The following is a 20,170-nucleotide window of genomic DNA, read 5'->3' as shown; positions in this document are numbered from 1 at the left end:
ACTTGATATGACAAACTACAAATCAACAATTATAAAAATACAAAAATACTTCAAACTGTGGAGCTTTAATTGCATTGAAGTAGGCCTTCATTAATTATTCTGTTTTGCTTTAAAAATCTAAAGCGGTATTATTAAATTCATTCTTCAGTTCAACCATCACTTCAAAGATAGTCACTCTGTTATTCAAAATGATTTTTGCCCATTAACTTAATATATTAATTATTAATTTACCAAAATAATAATTTGGTCAGGATGCTAAATGGCATTATCATTGCTGTGACTAATGTGACAGAGTCATGTCCACTTTACACACACTCCCCCCACCTGGCGCTATTTCTACACGAGGTAATCGATCTCATGTCAGTGCTCTCTGAATAGGGAGCACTGACTGGTTGGTTGGTTGATTGGTAGGTTCCATACAACTGTCACACTTGCCTAAAAATCTCATTAATCAGTGGACCAAAGTGACACTTCAATCAGCAAACTTTTCATATTCCTGTAACAGAAGCGAGATTTCGAACACACACAGATGCGCACACAGGAGCACACGAGGACACTGAGTCATCAATACGATGAGTGCACATACACCTACTTGAAAGACATGCAGTATGGCCACATAATGATGGCACATGCCAAGAACTTCAGGTTTTAATTACAGGCTTCCACTGGCAGACAAGAACCGCCACTTCTAATCAGAATCAATGCATAGACAAATGGGCGCTCACCCACATGCTGTCACTGATACTTTTCTTCTACATAACCCGCACACAATCAAAATGACACAATCAGGTAGCTGTTGAAGCATGGCAAAGGAAGGACATATTTAAAGTAAATATATTTTGCACATAGTCAACGTCCACTAAATCCAATAGGTGTTCTATTAGAGTTATAAACTATAAAACTATAAACTATAAAAGTGTGATATTGACAGATAGGACTACCATTAACTTTTCAAGGCCACATTCAACAAAGTGCTATTCTTCAGAGATTTTGGTCCACAGTGATGACAGCCTCGCACAGATGAATCTCTTGTTCCACCACATCTCTAAGGGGCTCTAATGGATTGAGATCTGATGACTGTGGAGGCCATTTGAGTGAACTTTTATAATACCAGTTTGAGATGATCAATGTGAGCTGGCATGTTATTCTGCTGGAATCAGCAATCAGAATACGGGTACCCTGTGGTCAGTGCATGCATCTTTAGAGTTTTAGGCTCTAAAGTGGAACATGGCTTTGAGGGATGTCGAGTGTGTGAGCAGACTTGTCACGAATATCCAAGTTATAGACAAAAACAGGTATGTGTAAAGAAATAAACATGATTCTGCAATGCATTTCAGCAGTTTGACAAAAATGTATCAAATAGTTATATTTTATTTATTTTTAAGCTAATACAATCAAAGTGTAAAAATTGTACCCTTAGGACTGTGCCAGGGCTGCCCCTTCAGTCATTAAGATCAGGTAAATGTTTGCTGGCTGTGGCTTCATACTTACTATGATTAATGAGACTGGATATCATTTCCAGAACCAACTTGGAGCAAGGAAAAAAGGTAAAAAAAACAAAAACAAAAAAACATTAAAGATATTTAAACTTCGCTTGCTATCTTTGAAAAAGCCTTCAACAGCATTTTTGTAAGTTAATTGCTACCAAATGTGCAATGCAAGTATTAAAACAGTCTACACTGTAGTTTTTGTCTCTGAAGAGAATTTTTTTTTTTTTTTTAAAAAGGTACCAAAACAGTGAAAATAAATAAAGTGAAGCAGAAAACTTCACTGCACCGATTAAACAGGGCTTCTAAATTTATTTTGCTTTTTGATATTTTACCTCTTTTTCCTCATTCAGAAAAAATGAATATCTAAAGGATCCTGGGTAATGAAATGATAAATGTACATAAATTAGAAGACTTAAATGAGAAAATTAGCAATTACCAAAGTTTTAGAGTTAACATGCTGCTGTGTAATGATAATCTTTGAAGTGGGAAGCTAATCCAATGAAGAATGCAAATTATTGATTAGAGCTAATCCTCCCTGGTCTCCTGCCATGCATACCACAGGATAATTAACAAAATGCTTTGCGGATAAGTCTACCTGTGGTTCTTATCCGTTTCTACAGAACTAACTAGTAGCAATAGGATGAAAGAGAGTGGGAGAAGAAAGATGAATGGCCGAGTCCCTTGGATTAATAGTGCTGGCAAGGAAGAAAGGCAGGGTGGGAAGTGAAGATGGGTGCAGAATCCTTAATCACCCCTTCTGCACTCTATAAGCCACTCAAGTGACCAGTAGCCAGAAGTACATTTATTCTCTACCAATTAAGACAAATGGGCCAATTCCTGCCACTGCTGCCTTTTAGCATTAAAAAATGCATATTAAAAAAAAAAAGCAAAAAGCTGTAGTGCTGTTTTAAATGCAACTGAAAATAGAGTACATCAATTCTCAAATAATTTAAACCCTATATATAGATAGAAGAGTACAAAGTGGGCGTATAAAAATGTTAAATTTCTTGGCATGTACAGATGAAAACAGAATTAATGGCACAAGTATTTTCAAAGTGCTGTTAAATAGAGCAAAGACTTTTTAACACCACTTTTTCAAGCATCCTAGTTTTTTTTTTTTGGACGTCCTGCTTCTACTGATGATCAGTCAGATGTGATGCATTTAGTTCGCTAGACATGATTGGAAAAGGCATGTCTGTCTATATGAGGTCCCATATTTGACATTGCATGTCGGGGCACAAACCAAGCCATGACATCCAAGGAATTGTGTGTAGACCTCTGAGACAGGATTGTATCGAGGCAAAGATCTGGGGAAGTGTACAGAAACATTTCTGCAGCATTCTGAAGGTCCAAAGAGTGGCCTTCATATATAAATGAAAAGAAGTTTGGAAACATTAGGACTCTTCCAGGAGCTGACCACCTGCCACTCTGAGCAATCTGAGTAGAAGCGCCATAGTCATGGAGATGACCAAGAACCCGTCGATGACAGAGCTCCAGCATTGCTCAGTGGAGAGAAGAGAACCTTCCAGAAGGACACCCATTTCCCAGTAATCCACCATTCAGGCAAAATTCTCATGTCGGGTAAAAACGAAAAGTCTTTGGCCTTAATGTCACACGTAATGTCTGGAGGTAACCAGACGCCACTTATCACCTGCCAATACCATCCCTACAATGAAGAATGGTGGTGGCAGCATCGAGCTGTGGGGAAAGATGAATGCAGCAATGTACAGAGACATCCTGGATGATAACTTGTTCCAGAGCGCTGTGGACCTCACACTGGGGCCAAGGTTTGTCAACAAATTTTTGTCTTTATTTTTTAATTTTAAATATTTTTAAATACATTTGCAACAATTTCAACCAAAGTTTGTTCACTTTGTTATTATGGGGTACTGCATGTAGAATTCGAGGTGAAAAATGAATTGAATCCATTTTGGAATGAGGCTGTAACATGACAAAATGTGGAAAAGGTGAAGTGCTGGGAACATTTTCCAGATGCACTGTAATCGTTCTCCAGGTTGTGCTTTGCATACAACAGTTTGGCTTGAACGTGTCAATGTGTGCAGGATTCTAGTGATTGTCTTCTTAGAGACTTCAATTCCCAATAGGCTAAATCATTTACTAGTGTCTCGGAAGTTGTTTTGGGGTCTTTAGACACACTTCACTCCTCTTTTCATTACAATCTTTCAGAATCTTTGACTTCCTACCTGCCAGGCTCATTGTTATGGCTGAATAATATTGAATTCCTGATTATACTTGTCACTCCAGCTCTTTGTATATCCACCTGTTTTGTGAGCGTCAACAATTTCCACCCCAAAGTTTTTCTGAAGTTGTTCTTTTGCTTTTGATGCTTTTTCAAGTGACAGCTCAAACACTTATTGATGTTTTATACTGTGTCAAATAGAATCCTCAGTTTTTGGTTGATTTTACAAGCTTTAAGCATTTCAAAGTTAAAGTGTAGCCATTCCACAGCAGTGGTTTGTGCTATAGGTCAATAATGATAATGTGCGCAAACATTTTAAAATAGTATGTTGAAAAAGTGTAATCAAATGCTTTAAACCCATCGTTGGGGTCACCACTTTTGAAAGCTTGTTCGAATTTAGTCAGCTAATTTTACCAGTTACCTGAGATTTTCAACCTGGTGTTTGTTTTTAAGTATTACAGTTTTGTCTCACACAGATCCATACAGTATGCACACCAGTCAAAAGGCATATCGTGGATGACTTTCTAATAATTTTGGTGAGGGTGAACAAATTTTGTACAAAAATTTATTCAATTTATTCCCCAGAATGAATTGTAATAATCTCAGTCATCACTTGAACTCTCTCATAAAACTATCATAAAGTCATATTTATTCTGTGCATTGGCATCACTGCCCCTCCCTGAGCCTGCTTCTGCCAGAAGTTTCTTCCTGTTAAAAGGGAGTTTTTCCTTCCCACTGTTGCCAAAGTGCTTGGTCATAGGGTGTCATATAATTGTTGGGTTTTTCTTTGTATGTATTATTGTAGGGTCTACCTTACAATATAAAGCGCCTTGAGGGGACTGTTGTTGTGATTTGGCGCTATATAAATAAAACTGAACTGAATTGAACTTTTTCTATTGCTCAAACCAAAGAGCCACAAGCATGGCTGTAGGATCTAGTTCTATTTCCCACTAATTGCCAGTTCATTTCCTTGTACTTTCTCAGTAGTTATTGCCCCATTTTTCTAACTGACAGCTTCCTTTAAAAAAAAGAAAAAGAAAAAAAAGAGCGTCTACCAAACTGACTTGAGTTTGCACATCAGTCATGCTGTACTCTCAAGAGAGGACGCATCTAAACCTTATGCTTACCATCATATTTCAGTGTCCTCAGCCTCTCCCACTCGTGCTCCTTTTCACTGCAATCAGTGGCTCAGTCCTTGAGGTTCCAGAATTAAGGACAACTTCCAAGTCCATTGCATTATCTGCAGGACAATTATGTCTGATCTGCTAGAAAAATGCACTCAATAGAATAAGACTGCAAAAAACAAAAAAACAAAACAAAACAAAAAAAGTACATCAAAAACTCAATAGGGACTACTGTTTTCAGTTACACAAAATAAGCACTGGGAATACAAAGACAACTATTCTGGCTGATTACTGCATTTTATTGAAGGCTTTGGAATATAAGTATTTTTCCCCATGAAAACATAACCAAGAGTTATAGCTCCAGAACTTCCTCTACTATGTCGTTTTGAAAACAAACTTAATAATTTCAATCAAGAGTTAACAAGTGAAGAAATCTTCTACTGTTGAACTAGTTAAGTAGTCAACATAATAGTAAAAAGGTCTTGTGTTTCACGGGCAGGTAAGGCTGAAAGCATAAGGCTGTAATTCTGACTGCTACTCAACTCTTATCACAGTGTCAAAGGAGCTAATGTCAGGGCCATCGCTTTCTCGAGAAGGTTAACACGCACCACGATGAAAAAAGAAAACAAATTGTTAAACCATAAAAAAAAAAACTTATGTAAATGAGTCTAAAATTGCGACATAGTTTAGACAATGTTTCCTACTGTGTGTGTAAAAATGCAACTATTAAATACTTAAGTGCCAATATTCAGTAATTTATTACTTTTCTTTATCAAATAGGTTCGTTCCTATTTATTAAGCATTTTAAGATAGAACACAAAAACAAATGACTCCTCTCAAATCAAATATATCAAACTGTCACGCCAATTACAGGCCAATTCAGAAACAAAAATAAAAAGACTGCAGGACAGCTAACTTCTTTTCCACCAGTGATGCATTGTGATTCTTTTCAATGGCTCTGAAAGCCACTTGATAACAGCCGCACAGGCCAGAATTAAATTCTTCCAAATTAAAGTGAGGACGAAACCTAACAGCATGTCACATTTGGAATAAGTCAAAATGAAGATGTGGCACCAAATCAAGATAAGGCTCTCAATGCGCCTAATGCAACTTCAGCCTAGTATGCACAATCCTGTCGCACTACTCTGAGGTCTTCTACAATTGTGTTTAAGTATACTGACGTGAAAAGAATGAAAAAGATGTGACCATTTTGGTTATTAAAGTGCTCCAACACACCATCAATTAGCAGCGGTATGTATATATAAACATAGTTCAGCACTTTTACAAATCAACCATTTAAAAAGCCCCCATTCTGCAATCAAAAAACAAAAAACAAAATTCTAAGCCACCATACAAAGAAAACCAAAAAAACACTTTAGTTCTCTCAGTAGTTACTTCAATTTGACCTCAGGTTATGACAAAATTATTATTAAAAAAAATAGCTGTAGAGAAATTAACATGATGTAAAAACAAACTACAAATAATGTCAGGCAGAATATCATCCATACTTTACATACATACAAAATTACATTTCATTTTTTTCTCTTTTAAGAATAGATTCTGTAAACACTGCTTCAGGTCCTTCAGGTTTGATTTATCCCCTTTTCTGCTACAATCTGTATGTTTTTCCATAGAAAATAGTCCGAGGCTCCTGTTCTGGCACTGCAGATGATTCTTCCCCCACCCCCATACTCCCCAACCGTCACAACATTAATTTAACTTTTTCAATTTTCTACCTATTTCACAGCAAAACCAAAAAAAGTGAGGAAAAATATAAGTATTGAGTGGAAGCTCTAGTGCGTTGATGTTGTCATGTAGGTGTTTTAAAAACGTGAAGATACTCTGACCCACATAAACCCAGTCTTTATAAAAAAGGGAAGGACAAGAAATAAGATAATAGAGAGGGCGGCGGGGGTCGGTGGGGGCATGGGGTGTTAGCTGAGGACAGTTGACTAGGCTAGGTTTTGAATATAGATAAGGCATAGCATGGGCAGAGGTTGGGGAGGTTTGAATTAGGAGTCCACATGTCAGGCAGATTGTTAGCCTTTCCAGTACATTTTCAAAAATGGGGTCAGAGGGTAGCATTAGGCAAGGACGTTTCTGTAAGGTAGTGAAGACTTTAGATGTGATTTAGAGGCCTTGGAGGAACTCCTGGAGCTGCCTGACGAGCTCCGTGTCCACAGTTTCCATCAGGGCTCCAAAGCCCTGGTCCCCCATCAGGGCCTGCTGCGCCTTCAGCTTTTCATAGACAAACTGCTGGAGAGAAACGCTGTGCACCGGATCCTCCAGGGCCAACTGCAGGAGGACAAAGAAAATGGAGAGTGGAAAAATTAGTGATCCCACCTGAGAAAGGGTCTGTTAGGCAGCGCTTTGGGAGAAAACAAAAACACCAGCAAACCAGCTGCTCATGGTTGTAATGTAGGTCTTAACAGTTCCCATACATTCATTTCAGAGGCTGTTCAAGATACAGTAAGTAAATATCCAATTTTGAACTGAAGGGAGGATTAATGTTCTGGTACAAACTCAGATCTGGATTTTTGATTTTTTCCTCTCAGACTCGATTTCATTTCCATGATCTAATAACTTTTGGAAGAGATGCTGCCCTACACCAGGCTATTATTTTTGGTTACTGTCTCGGTATAGAAGCTTTTACTCCGGTTTTCAGAATTTTTAATGGTTTAGATGAATACTTAGCACTCTGAAGGACAACTACACATTTCCTTTTTACGACGCAGGATTATTGGTATTGCACACTATAAATAGTGGAGAGATACAGAGCAATATATACAAAGTATGTGACAGGAACAAAACAGGATGAAACACAAAAATTCATGACTACAGAGAGATACTACACCTAGAGAATAAGGAAAGCGTATCTTAATTAGAAAAGAAAGTGTAATCTTGATTCACTTAAAGAAAGAATATCAACATAATCCATAAAATGACCTGCCTGACAAAAAAGGCGAATCCACTAATTACTCTTAATTTTATTAATGCCTGCTATGTGTTGCAATGTGTGTAAGTAGGTGTGTAAAGGACTTTCACTGAAAATGCACTGTGGATTTTTTTACAAAAAAGGAGGAAAATACAACAGAAACCTTTTACGTGTGGCGACTCTGACATATATAACTAACAGAAAACGTACACAAGGAAAAATAATTCAGTATTCACAGTCACTGTCATTCATCTTATACCGAAGAAAGCGCTGGAAAAATAATAATTGACAACAGTGTAAAAAAAAACAAAAAAACAAAAACAAGCACAGAAGACTTGAATGGTGGACTACAGCTAACACATTTCTGTAAACCTGCACACTGTCATTTATTTTCTGTGAAATGAAGCAGAGGCAAACACAACAGATGGCAAAAGCCTGAAAGCCGGGACTCGGTCTGCAAATAAATTAGAGAGGTATACAAGTTCTGTTAACACCACTGCACAAACAAAACTTCCACGCATGCAGTCAAGTTTTGAAGATTTCTTTTTGTGTGCGTCTAATAAAATGTATAAAGACAATTTTAGTCACCCTTATATGTTTTTAATCAGTGTGGGTACCTTACTATATCACCGTTTGTAACATTTCCACGTATTCTGGCTCTTTTTTTTTTGCTATGATTTCCCCACAGATTAATTATCATTGTTGCTTCAAAGCAGGTGAGTATCTTGAATTAAAAAAAAAACAAAAAAAAAAAACTCTCCTTGTGATCTCCTTTATCACCTAGCACAAACTTGACATTTTGGCGAGCGTGTTCACTCTTAATCACATCAGCCCACAACTGAAAAACAACTCTGGGTCCTTAGAGAAGCACAATATTGCAGTGGCAAATCTTAGTCTCTAGCCAATCACTGGAAACAATACTTGTCATACTAATTTGGTCTTCGTCATTACAATGCTATCAAACTAGTAAAGAGTGGATGTTGCAGAGTGGCTTAATGGAAAAGCTTTCATCTGAGCTGCATAATTACCTTCTCTCTGTATACCACAACATCTTTAAGGTCTTTTTTGTGTGTATGGGTGTGTGCGTCAGAAGCCACATATCATGGCACTTGAATACATTTTTAATCACCATGGTCCTCTTAAGCATCTACTAACTAGGGAAAACATTATTAATGCAATTCTTCATATGTCTCAGTAAATATCAGATTAGTTTGGGTTAAACAGGAATAGAAGCAATTAAGTCTGTATGTAGAGATTACAATATTTCAGCAGCAATGTAGCCCCTTATCAGGACTGCACACTTCATATATACTAAATGAGCTTTTTAGAAAAATGCCAGAAAAACAATTCAAGTCTTTGCATATGATAGGGTGTGGATGAAAGTTTGCTGAAGTAGTGTAAATTATTAATATTATAATTATTATTAAATTTTTATTATTAATAAAGATTAAAGAGAAATTGATAAGTGAATAGAATTAAGAAAATAAACAGAATGTACACTCGCCAAGGTACTTCATTAGTTAACCCTGTTCAACTGCTAATCAACCCAAGTATATAATCACCCAATCACATGGCAGCAACCTTATGGATTTATGTAGATATGGTCTTGATTGTATGGTTGAAGTTCAAACCAAGCATCAGAATGTGTAAGAAAGTTAACTTAAGTGACTTTGTATGGTTGTTGGTGCCAAACAAGCTGGTCTGAGTTATTTGGAAATTGCTGATCTACTAGATTTATAATAACCACTCGATATAACCAAGGTGTGCAGAAGAACAACTCTGAACCTACAACACACTGACCCTTGAAGCAGATCAGCTACAGCAACAGGAGACTACACAAGGTGACACTCCTATTCCTGTCAGAGAAGAACAGGAAACTGAGGATAAAATTTGCAAAGGCTCACCAAAATTGGAGAACAGACGATGCCTCTGATGAATGGAAAAAGAGAGATACAGAGAAACCCCTTTCCCGCATCCAGCACAAAGAGGAAGTAACATAAGTGATATGAGCAGAAGAATAGTCATTTTCTGTTGTAACAGAAATTTGGCATAAACAACATGAACTCATGGGTCCTTCCTGCCTGGTATCAGCAGTTCAGGCTGTTGCTGGTGGTGGAATAGTGAGGTGGGGGGCGGGGTATTTTCCTGGAACACTTCGGACCCCTTTCAACCAAGTGAACATTGTTAAAATGCCACAACTAACCTCTATTATGCTGCGATCATCATCTCTTTATGACCGCAGTGTATCCATCTTCTGATGGTTGCTTCAAGCAGGATAACACATCCCTGACAAAACTCCTCTTAAGCTGGTTTCACAATGAATTCATCACAATCACCATGTCTCCCATCCAATAAAGCACAATTGGGCTTTGGAGAAACAGTAAATCAAATTGTGGATGCGCAGGAATAGCACCTTGTTGAATATGTCCCACAAACGAAACAAAGCCGTTCTTAAGGAAAATGGGGGGCCAACCTGGTAATACTGAGGTGTAAATGTTTCTGTACCCCAAAAAATAAAGTTCTGAGATAGAGCAATGGACTGTATTTAGGACATGCTGTGTTGAGACTGTGCACATAGCAACACTGATCAAAAGCAGTTTACAATGTTGCCACTATCAGTATAAACAGTATGCACGACCCATTGTCAACACAGGGGGAAAAACAAGGGCGGAGATGAGAAGACAAGAGAAGAGGAAAAAAAATAACGGTGACACGAGGCAACAAAAGGTGTAGATGTGATGGGTACAAAGGAATGAAATGTGATAAGGGAACGAGGAGACAAATATGACAAAAGAGGGAAAGAATCGTCATGCATGGGAATTAAGTACCAGGAACTGGCTAAGTAATGTGGTTCAAAGAACCCCATAAAGGCAGCGAGTGATAAAAACAAGATGACGTGGGATGCAAGAGTGGGCAATCATAGCTCTACCTCATTGTTCAGGACAGAGAAAAGAGATGAGTGGGAAACATGAGAGAGTTGAAGAGAGACAGCTGAAATGACAGGGGCTGTAAAAGCCCTCATCTCTAAAGTAATCCCGAGACTACTGTTGTCCTTTTCCAAAGCAAACGGTTCTCAGTTATTTCTATAAAACCATCAGTGTTATTTAAAATTGGCCAATGAGGGACTTTAAACACACTTAATTCACACAACATCATGTGTACCAGGGACCAAGATCCTTAAAGCTCTCTGAATGACAGGCTCACACAAAGACAAATGGTATTAGTACAATGATTGCCAATATTGGTTTCGGGACTGGGATTAGCAAGGACATATTGCAAAGATAATAATCTCACAGATTTCACAATAGTAAGCCTTTTTTTTTTTAGATCCTCAACTTTCTGATCTCTCAGACCTGCTCTCCTATTTCCACTCTTACAGTTTACTACAACAGACTACTCTATTCAGTCGAAAAACACATTTGTACTGTAGCAGAGGATATGAAAGGAAACTAAGTCAGGCAGACAAATGCTAACTGGAGTTAATGATGCAATAACCTGTACTTTTCCAGCTTTTATCTCACATCCCGTGGTGCCTCATGTCTAACTGCAAACACACAAATACCCCGCAGGAGCGCGAGTGTGTGAGCACATACACCGACTTCTGTGTGATGTAATGAACGGTGGGCCTGCATGATGTATTGAAGTGTAAACTAAGAACTGTATTGTGTAAGGAGATGCTGACAGCACCGGGCTTAGTGGATTACACTGCGGGCAAATGTTAATTTCATCAGCTAATTTACAACACATCATCTGCAGCCTCGCCAGCTCATCGCCTTTAGAATCTCTAACTAGACATGTAAGCTGCTCTCAAGTGGTCAAATTTGACTCAAAGCATCATGCTGTTTAAGAGAAGCTATTGTCAACTCAGGTTTTAATGGCATCGCCGTCTTAAACAAATACCATCATATACATTAAAAAAAGTAAACTTATATTCTCTTATTTTTTCTGCATGTAAATTTTCTGTCATGCATTATCAGTGTTTGGGTTATAATGTATTATGCATAACACTTAAAAGCAAAAATAATACAGTATTTATTTGGTTCAAAGTGAGTAATCCATTGGACACGTTTTAGACTTTTGCACTACTCCGAGAGGTGCGCTGTCACACACTTAGATTGATAATTCTACCTTTAAAACTTACATTTTCACACACATCAGCACAAAGCAGTTTCCTAATGACATATGGAGATCTTTGCACTTCCTGATTTGTAGATACTTTGCCATTTCTATACAGCTTTCTGTGTTAATCAAAGTTAGGTGATTTTTACACCATCTTGCATAAAAAGCAAGAAACAAAACAAAGACACAAAACCACATTGTATGACTTTCAATATAGAGATCATTTAACTCATGCACTGCAAGTGACACATATTTGATTAACATTTGCATTTTGAGTGCTGAATTTAGGAGCAGTAATACGTTAGACAAATGTAAAGTGATTACATTAATGTGCTTCCCCAAACATTGAGGATTAAATGCATTTTTCATAAGCAACATTATTTCTCTATTCATTATTTCATTATTTTTCTCTTGGCAGGTAGTCCAAATCTGGTGTATAAACCTTAGCATGGCAATTTCAGCCATTCTGTTAATAAACAGAAGGGAAGACAAAAACAATCCCATCAGGACACAAATACTGCATAATGAAGGTGATTTTGTAAACTGGAAGCATTTCTCATTTATGTCATTTGTTCAGTTGCTTGATGGGAGTGAACTATGTGAAATATGATTGGTTCAGGTCATTTGAGGCAAGGTTTCAATTTTGGAGTTTGTACTGTGAAGAAGATAAAACGGCAAAGTAATTGGGGGCTCTGGATAAGTGGGGAAAAGATAAAGTAAGAAAATGATAGAGTAAGAAGTGCAAGTGCAATAACCAAAAAAGTAAACATGGTTTGCCAAAACAATAGGTATAGTAAAAACAACTACAAGTAAAACTGACTGAAAGGATGAACTGAAAGAAAAAAAATATGCATCTGTATTAATATTAGGTAACCTTGCGCACAAGCCAAAAACAAACAAAAGAAAAACCCCAACAACAAAAATCCCTCCACGACATAAAAAGTAGGAAAGAAATATGAAACCAGTAAAGTTTGAGGGGAAAAGAAAAGGAATAATGATGAGAGAAAAGGACAGAGGGAGAGTGACATGCTTCCTGCTGCAGCTCACTGATAAAGAAGCAATGGTCGCCATGCCACAGAAGAAGATAAATGAGAGGGAGGATGAATAGAAGAGACAAATGAGATGTGAAGGAAGTGGAAAAGGTTTGGCAGATGTCTAGTGAGAAGATATAGAGGGGAAAAAAAGAAGGAGACAGAATAGAGAAGTAGGCGAGATACGCTCTGAAGGAAAAAACTAATTATGACGATAATGATAATAATAATGATCCTAAGCACCCACGGCAGTCCGCTTTTACCTCATGCAAAATACCCAATAAAAAGCCTACATTTGTTCCATCTGTTCTGACATTACTTAGAGAGGTTGCCAAACACCTTTTTGCTTGCATCTTTTTTCTGCAACCAGTGTTGTCACACGAACAACTGTTTTCAAGGTGGCACAGTTTCACAAATCCATGCCAAAAACATGTAATTTAGCCTCTACTCAATATTTGCTTGGAAGTTATTCATACACCTTTGTCTGGGAAATAAGCTAATCTGCGCCAGCAGGCTGGAGAAGAATATAGCCTCAGCACACCTGAGAGAGTTTGGAACATGAAATTATTTGATCATGTCACCCCACTTCTAGGTGTAAAGTGGCTTACCTAAACAGAACAGAGAGCTACTTAATGTTATTGTATGCAGCTGTTCTTTAGTTGGAACAGAGTGTTTTTTTTACTGGGAAAAGGGCTTTCCATACCTGACACATTGGACCACCCTAACTTTTGGTGGCATTGATTAAATAAGATGCTTCTCCGCAACGATTCTGACATGATGGCATCTTATGCTTGTTGCAGATTTGTTGGTTGGACACTGATGATGAGAATCTCCCATTCCACCACAATGCAAAGATGCTCTGCTGGATTGAGATCTGGCAACTTTGTTGTCCGTTTCAGTATAGTGAACTCACTGTGTTCAAGAAACCACTTTGAGAAGATGGCTACATTTTGGTCCATAAAGGAATTTATGAGACACTCAACTGGCCCAAAAGTGTGCCAACAAAATATTCCCCACACCATTAAACTACCAGCACCAGCCTGAACCATTAACACAAGTAAGGATAGATCCATGCTTTTACAGGTACACTGTTTACTCCAAATTCTGACACTACCAATCAAATGTTGCAGCAGATATCAAATGATTTAGTACTTTCCTGCTTATATACAGTACTTTATGTGACAAGACATAAGTTTTTAACTCACTGTGTGTTCACGCGCAACTTTTCTTATAATCATTAGTTGATATTAATCTCTGGCTCTCTTCAATAGCGCGTCGTTATCCTGTCTTCGTTCTCTCACCTGAACTGGTCGCAGCAGATGGGCTCCACTTCCTGAGCCTGGTTCTGCTGGAGGTTTGTTGTTATTAAAAGAGTTTACATTCCCACCAATTGCCAAAAAAAGCTTGCTCAAAGGGTGTCATATGATTATTGGGGTTTTCTCTGAGTTTTTTTGTATTATTGTAACATCGTTATCTTACAATTTAAAGCACCTTGAGGCAACTTGTTTTAAATTTGGAAATATAAATTAAATTGAATTAAATTGAAACGTGACATATGTTACATGCAAAATACTTTTGTCTCTTTTTTTGTTTACGTTCATCAGTGTCTCTGGATGAACAGACCTATCACTGGGCTTGTCTGTGTCAAACAATATGTGTTGCATTAGGCATACGGTGCAAACAATGCCAACCACTTGTAGTAAATTATTCACAACTTGGCAGCTTAAAAGTTTTAAGCCATACATTTTAGTATCTGTGAATAATATCTGCATACTTGTATATGATCGAATCTATATACAAAAAAAGTCCCCAATTTATCACAGGCATATTTTCTTATGTGCTGCAAAAGATATTTTTCATTCTATAGTTACTTAAAACCAGTGGGTGAGCTCATGGAAAACACCATCAATCTGAATAGACAGTTTAAAAAAAAAAAAGAAAAAGATGATCCAGTTTACATTAAAAGACCAAACTCGAGATTAAAATCATTCTATAAAGTGTAGCATAATCATGATGTGTCAAAAACCTTCACTGCTGATAAAAAAAATGCTGCCATGAATGATGGTCCTTCAATACAATAATCATAGGCATTGTGGTTTAAGTAAATCCCACTTAGAAAGTATGATGCTTATAAGCACGGAAAGACAAAATCACGTAAAGATTAATTGTTGAATTTGCTCTTTTCATGGGATTTTTTTTTCCAGTAAAAGTGCAGGATAATGGGGCATTGCCCTAATGCAAGGCGTCACATCAGATTGAAGTTGAGACTGATTATGAACATCAAAGAATAAGGATAGCAAAGAATTGCTCCTATGCCAGTAATTATGGAAGCATATATAAGAGTGTGGCTAATGGATATTATGCAAGAGAGGGGGTCTATATGTGTGCATGTTTTGTTGGCAGAGCTACGCTGGCTTGGTGGGAATGGGCCTGCTGAATATCCGAGTCTGACACTAATCCTATTACCTCTACTCCAACTGCTGCAGATATCAGCTATTGACTGTTGTCCCCACATACACTGTCCTGATTAAAGGACACCTACATACTTATACACGCAAGCATATATCTTAAGTTATTGGGCGGGGATAAATAAACATACATAGAACATGTAAACATAGACATGTTAATTCCACATTTTAAATGTAAAAGATGTAGCACTAAAATCTTCTTTCCACAGACATTCCAATTCGATGTGAATTTTTAAAGCATAATTTCAGCTTGACGATGACTAACACAAACTCATATGTGTCGTTATTCACATTCAGCTCGAGAGCAATTCAATTCCAACATTTTAAAGCCCACTACAGGCTTTTTATGCTCTTAAAGCATAAACATACAGTGGCTGGAGGGGAGTCTCTTAGCATCGGAGCAGCCAGTCCTTGTGTTTGCAGTAGCACATTTATTCTTCCTGTGAAAACCTCCAGTACAATCTTTCTGTCTCATAAGTGTGTTTTGATGCATATAAAACACAAACATGTGCAGGAAATGTCCACTAGTCCCAAAAGCCCTAAATAAATCCAGGACAGGAACAAATGGCACAGTAGATGATACTGAAGAAAAAAGTAAAAAAAAAAAAGAAGGTTAAAATAACTAATTAAAAATAAATTTTGCATAATTTGAGAATTTTGTGTATCCAAGTATGGGAACAAAACATTCATAAATAGAGTGTCCAGATCTAATGATCAGGTTAGCTCTTATTTACAGAAGAAATTTAAGTGTGAGGGGGAAAAAAGTATTGCTTGGTGATATAAAGTCAACTCAGTCAGTATAATAATGGCTATAGACATCCTGATCTCACCAACCTTGCAGCTGAGCAGAAGCAGACTGTCCCTTTCATTGCACCAATGGCATTTTGTCTTGACTTGTATTAAACGATACTGACTGCACTTGCACCACTGGACTGCCACAGCTCCGTTTAGAAGTGATCAGTACCTTGCTTTTAGTCAGTTGGGTGTTTTTGTGTTGCCTGCAGACTCTGTCTCCCACCACTTACAATGACAAAGATTGATTTTTTGTAATTTTTCTGTGTACCACCACAGAAGAGTTTAAATGAAATAATCAAGAAGTGAAGTGCAAATTTTCAGCTTTAAGGGGGTTAACTGTTTAAAATTTAGACCGACTTTAATCAAATCTTTAGACTAGTAAATAGGAGAAATTTCCTGACCAATTGCTTGTTTACGTCTCGCTCAAAAATACAGATGAATTTATGCTAATAAGGCATTTTCAGTCATGCGTTGCCCAAAAAAAAAAAACCTTTGAGACCGCATTGCTTTCTACTACTTTAGCATACAGTATTGCTAAGCTAATGAAAACCTCAGACAAAGAATCTGCATTACTTACAAAAACAAAAAAAAAAGATCATATATGGCCAATGCTATAATGCTCTCCAAAGGTCACAAACTATAGACAACTACAGACAGCAGCCTTTACGGAAAAGCGTCAGAGCCATTAAGCACTTTACATTTAGTCATCCAGTAAGCATTTGCAATGACGTTTAATACATAATATCAGAAAAATGACTGAAGACATGTATGGCTGAAATCTGAGTCTTGGGGGATTTTAACACTCATTGCTTGACTACTGCTTCTGACCATTTAAAAAGGGTTCTCTACAGCCTTATTATATCTTAATCAGGGAGCCTGGCAGACCTAATCTAAAGAACCCCTCAGGATCAACGCATAACTTCTTAATATAAATAATATGAATGTAATTTCAATTTATATAGGTATTCTAAATGATACAGGCATTCATCACACACAGTGCAGTTCCTTTCAGGTTTATGTATATAATTCCATATATCGAGCCTGAGTCGCATCAAGGGACTTTAGGCACTAAGGTAAGAACTCTACAGTATTTTGGAGAAAAAAACCCCAAGAACCAGATGACCCCTATGAGCAAGCACTTTGTAATAGTGGGAAGGAGAAACTCCCTTTTTAACAGGAAGAAACCTCCGGCACAACCAGGTTCAAGGAGGGACAGCCATCTGCTGTGACCGGTTGGGGGCTAGGGGACAGAGAAAAGATATTAAATGCTGCGCTGGGGTTGAACATGACAAGCATAGAGATGAGTCCACTGTCAGAGGCCATAAGGTCATTGGTAATCTTCACTAGTGCTGTTTCAGTGAAATGCTAAAACCTGACTGAAACTTCTGTTCCTCTGCAAATGATCAATTAGCAGTTTCAAAATTTTTTGAAATAGGAGGACGCCTGAAGATTGGTCTATAATGAGCAAAAACAGCTGGATCAAGTAACGGCTTTTTAAGCTGTGGTTTAATTGCAGCCACCTTAAAAGCTTGTGGTACCTTATCCAGTGATAGAGATACATCAATCATATTTAACATTTTAGCGTTAATTAATGATAAGACTTCTTTGAACAGTCTTGTACCGAGGTGGTACTTTTAGACATGTTGAAAATTTAAAGGAAGAAATTATTTAAGTTAGTTTGCAAAGACTGACAGAAAAGAAAGAGTCTAAATAAATGGCAGCAGTTATTAAAGTTGCTGTACATGTCTGCAGGATGGCTGTGAAGGTTGTGGCAATCCACAACAGCAGCTGTAATGGCAGGCTATATTAGTTTTACAAATAACATTTCATTACAAGTGTTTCAATATATATATCTAGCATTCACTAATAAACAAAGACTACAACAAACTATGCAATACCCAACACATCTACATAATTTAATGTAGGAGATTCTTATGGAAAATTAAACCTGAGGCTTGGGTAATGGATATCATTAGTTACACTTTTAAAATGAAGTATAAAAACTGAGCTCTCACTGTAAGCAGCTAATTGCCTACATTTTAAAACAGACAGACAGTTAGCGACAATATAAAGAATTTATTCTTTTTCTTTATAAACTTCAGCAGTTCTCTCCAAGTATGTATTAGATCATGCATGAACAGAAAAGCATGCTAGTGTGCATACTACAAAATCCAGCTGGAAGCAGGATTGTGTACCCATGTAGTTTCACAAACTGCATTTGACCTTTGTGAACTTTATACCATACCTTATAGAGTGAGGGTATGGTGTTGGAAAATAACCATAATTTGACCAGTCAAAGGAGCTTGCAAAGAAAAGCGTCTGGGCTTCTTTAAGTTGCTTGAAGACGTTTCACCTCTCATCCGAGAAGCTTCTTCAGTTCTAAGGTCAAATGGTGGAGAGTCCCAGATATAAACCTAGTGGGAGTGACCCCACAGAGGGACAAAAGGACCCCCTGATGATCCTCTAATCGCCTGAGCCAAGGTGGGAAACTGGGCGTGGGTCCCAATCAGCCAGAGTTTCGGGTGTGTTCATTGTGAAACCTGGCCCCACCTTATCATGCGAATTCCTGAGGTCAGATGGCCCAGGATGTGAGTGGGCGTTAAGGCGTCTGGGAAGGGATCTCAAAACTGGATTATAGATGGCAGAGAGTTGGTGTCGTAAACCCCCGCCTCTGTTCAAAGATGGTCGCTCACGGTGGACATAGATGGCTTCTTTCACTCCTCTTTCAAAACCATCTGTCCTTTGATGGTTTGAAAGAGGTTTATATCTGGGACTCTCCACCATTTGACCTTAGAACTGAAGAAGCTTCTCGGATGAGAGGTGAAACGTCTTCAAGCAACTTAAAGAAGTCCAGACGCTTTTCTTTGCAAGCTCCTTTGACTACGATGACCTGGATGACTGAGAACCTTCACAGACACATAATTTGACCACTCACCTCACCACTGAACACCCACCGCCTGACAGCAGCAGCTGTCCACAGCAAGGCATGATGCCCTGCCACATTGCAAAAGCTAGCCAAGAAGGGCTGGAGGAACAAAACAAAGAGCCTAAGGCATTATAACTCTGCCTCCCAAGAGATCCCAAGCAAGGCGAGTATCCACTCGTGCACTGGAACGCCAATCAATCCATGAAGACTCAAGCCCCTAAAACAAGTCCCTAAGACTTCACTGCCAAAGTTCTTGTGCCAGCCACCAGACAACACAGCTAGAAATTCTGTATCCATGCCTTAAAAGGAAAAGCTGTTTTGGTGGCATGATTGGAAAAAACAGAGTTTCAATATTATGATGGCTGTATGTACATTCAAACATCACACAGGCAATCTAGTTAAGAAATTAAGACAGAAATGAAACTTTCCTATCGTTTGCAGGAGAAAAAAAAAACAAAAAACGAAAACAGCTGAAGCTGTCTCTCTGTTTAGGAATACGGTGATATGATGTATAGGGCATCAATTCCTAAGGCCTTGGATGTTGATTATCATTATGCCCTTAGGCTTACTAATAGTCATGTTTATAGTGCATCATTAAATCTTATAAGAAAGACATGACAGGCATATCTCATTGTTTATCTGTAAGCCTCTCAGTGGGAAACTGTGACTTTACATCACTAATGCATTAAACTTGTGCTCAAAGCTATATGTCCATGAGCTCAGTTTATTAAAAAAAAGAAAACAGAAAAAAGGAGTGCTTTGGAAACCCCTCGGTGCATTCATTACTAATAGCTATGTCCCCAGTACCAGGACGTATACATTGCACTGACAAATTAGAAAACTACTACAATAAAGAACATAAAAGAAACCAAACAACATCAGACAGAACAGAGTTGAGACATGAGTAGAATAATCGCTGTAAAGAAAAAATAAAAACAAAGATAAAAACACCACATACACAAATGTACACATCTCTCTCTACTTTTCATTAGGGCATGGCCTCTTGACTTCGAGAGCAGATTATTCCTTGATTGCAGTAATTTCCTCACCTAGTGAGGCAGCACGAACGGCAATATCGTAAT

General features: G+C 37.9%; 1 protein-coding gene across 1 annotated transcript in view; it reads right to left on the bottom strand.

Moving 5' to 3' along the window:
* Window positions 1-5,092: 5,092 nt before the first annotated feature.
* ipo11 (importin 11) overlaps window positions 5,093-20,170 on the bottom strand; it is a 128,335-nt gene continuing 113,257 nt past the window's right edge. Inside the window, exon 30 of the mRNA XM_085294762.1 lies at window positions 5,093-7,109. Within this exon, the coding sequence (XP_085150888.1) occupies window positions 6,945-7,109 (165 nt within the window). The 3' untranslated portion in view covers window positions 5,093-6,944. The remainder of the gene's footprint in view (window positions 7,110-20,170) is intronic.

The sequence above is a fragment of the Mchenga conophoros genome, linkage group LG12 (genome assembly GCF_057382185.1).
Source record: "Mchenga conophoros isolate Kocher_MC1m ecotype Shallow Benthic linkage group LG12, M_conophoros_male_GT1.1, whole genome shotgun sequence".
Taxonomy (NCBI): domain Eukaryota; kingdom Metazoa; phylum Chordata; class Actinopteri; order Cichliformes; family Cichlidae; genus Mchenga; species Mchenga conophoros.
Note: the sequence above shows the minus strand (reverse complement) of the source record. Positions and strands in the feature narration are given on the sequence as shown.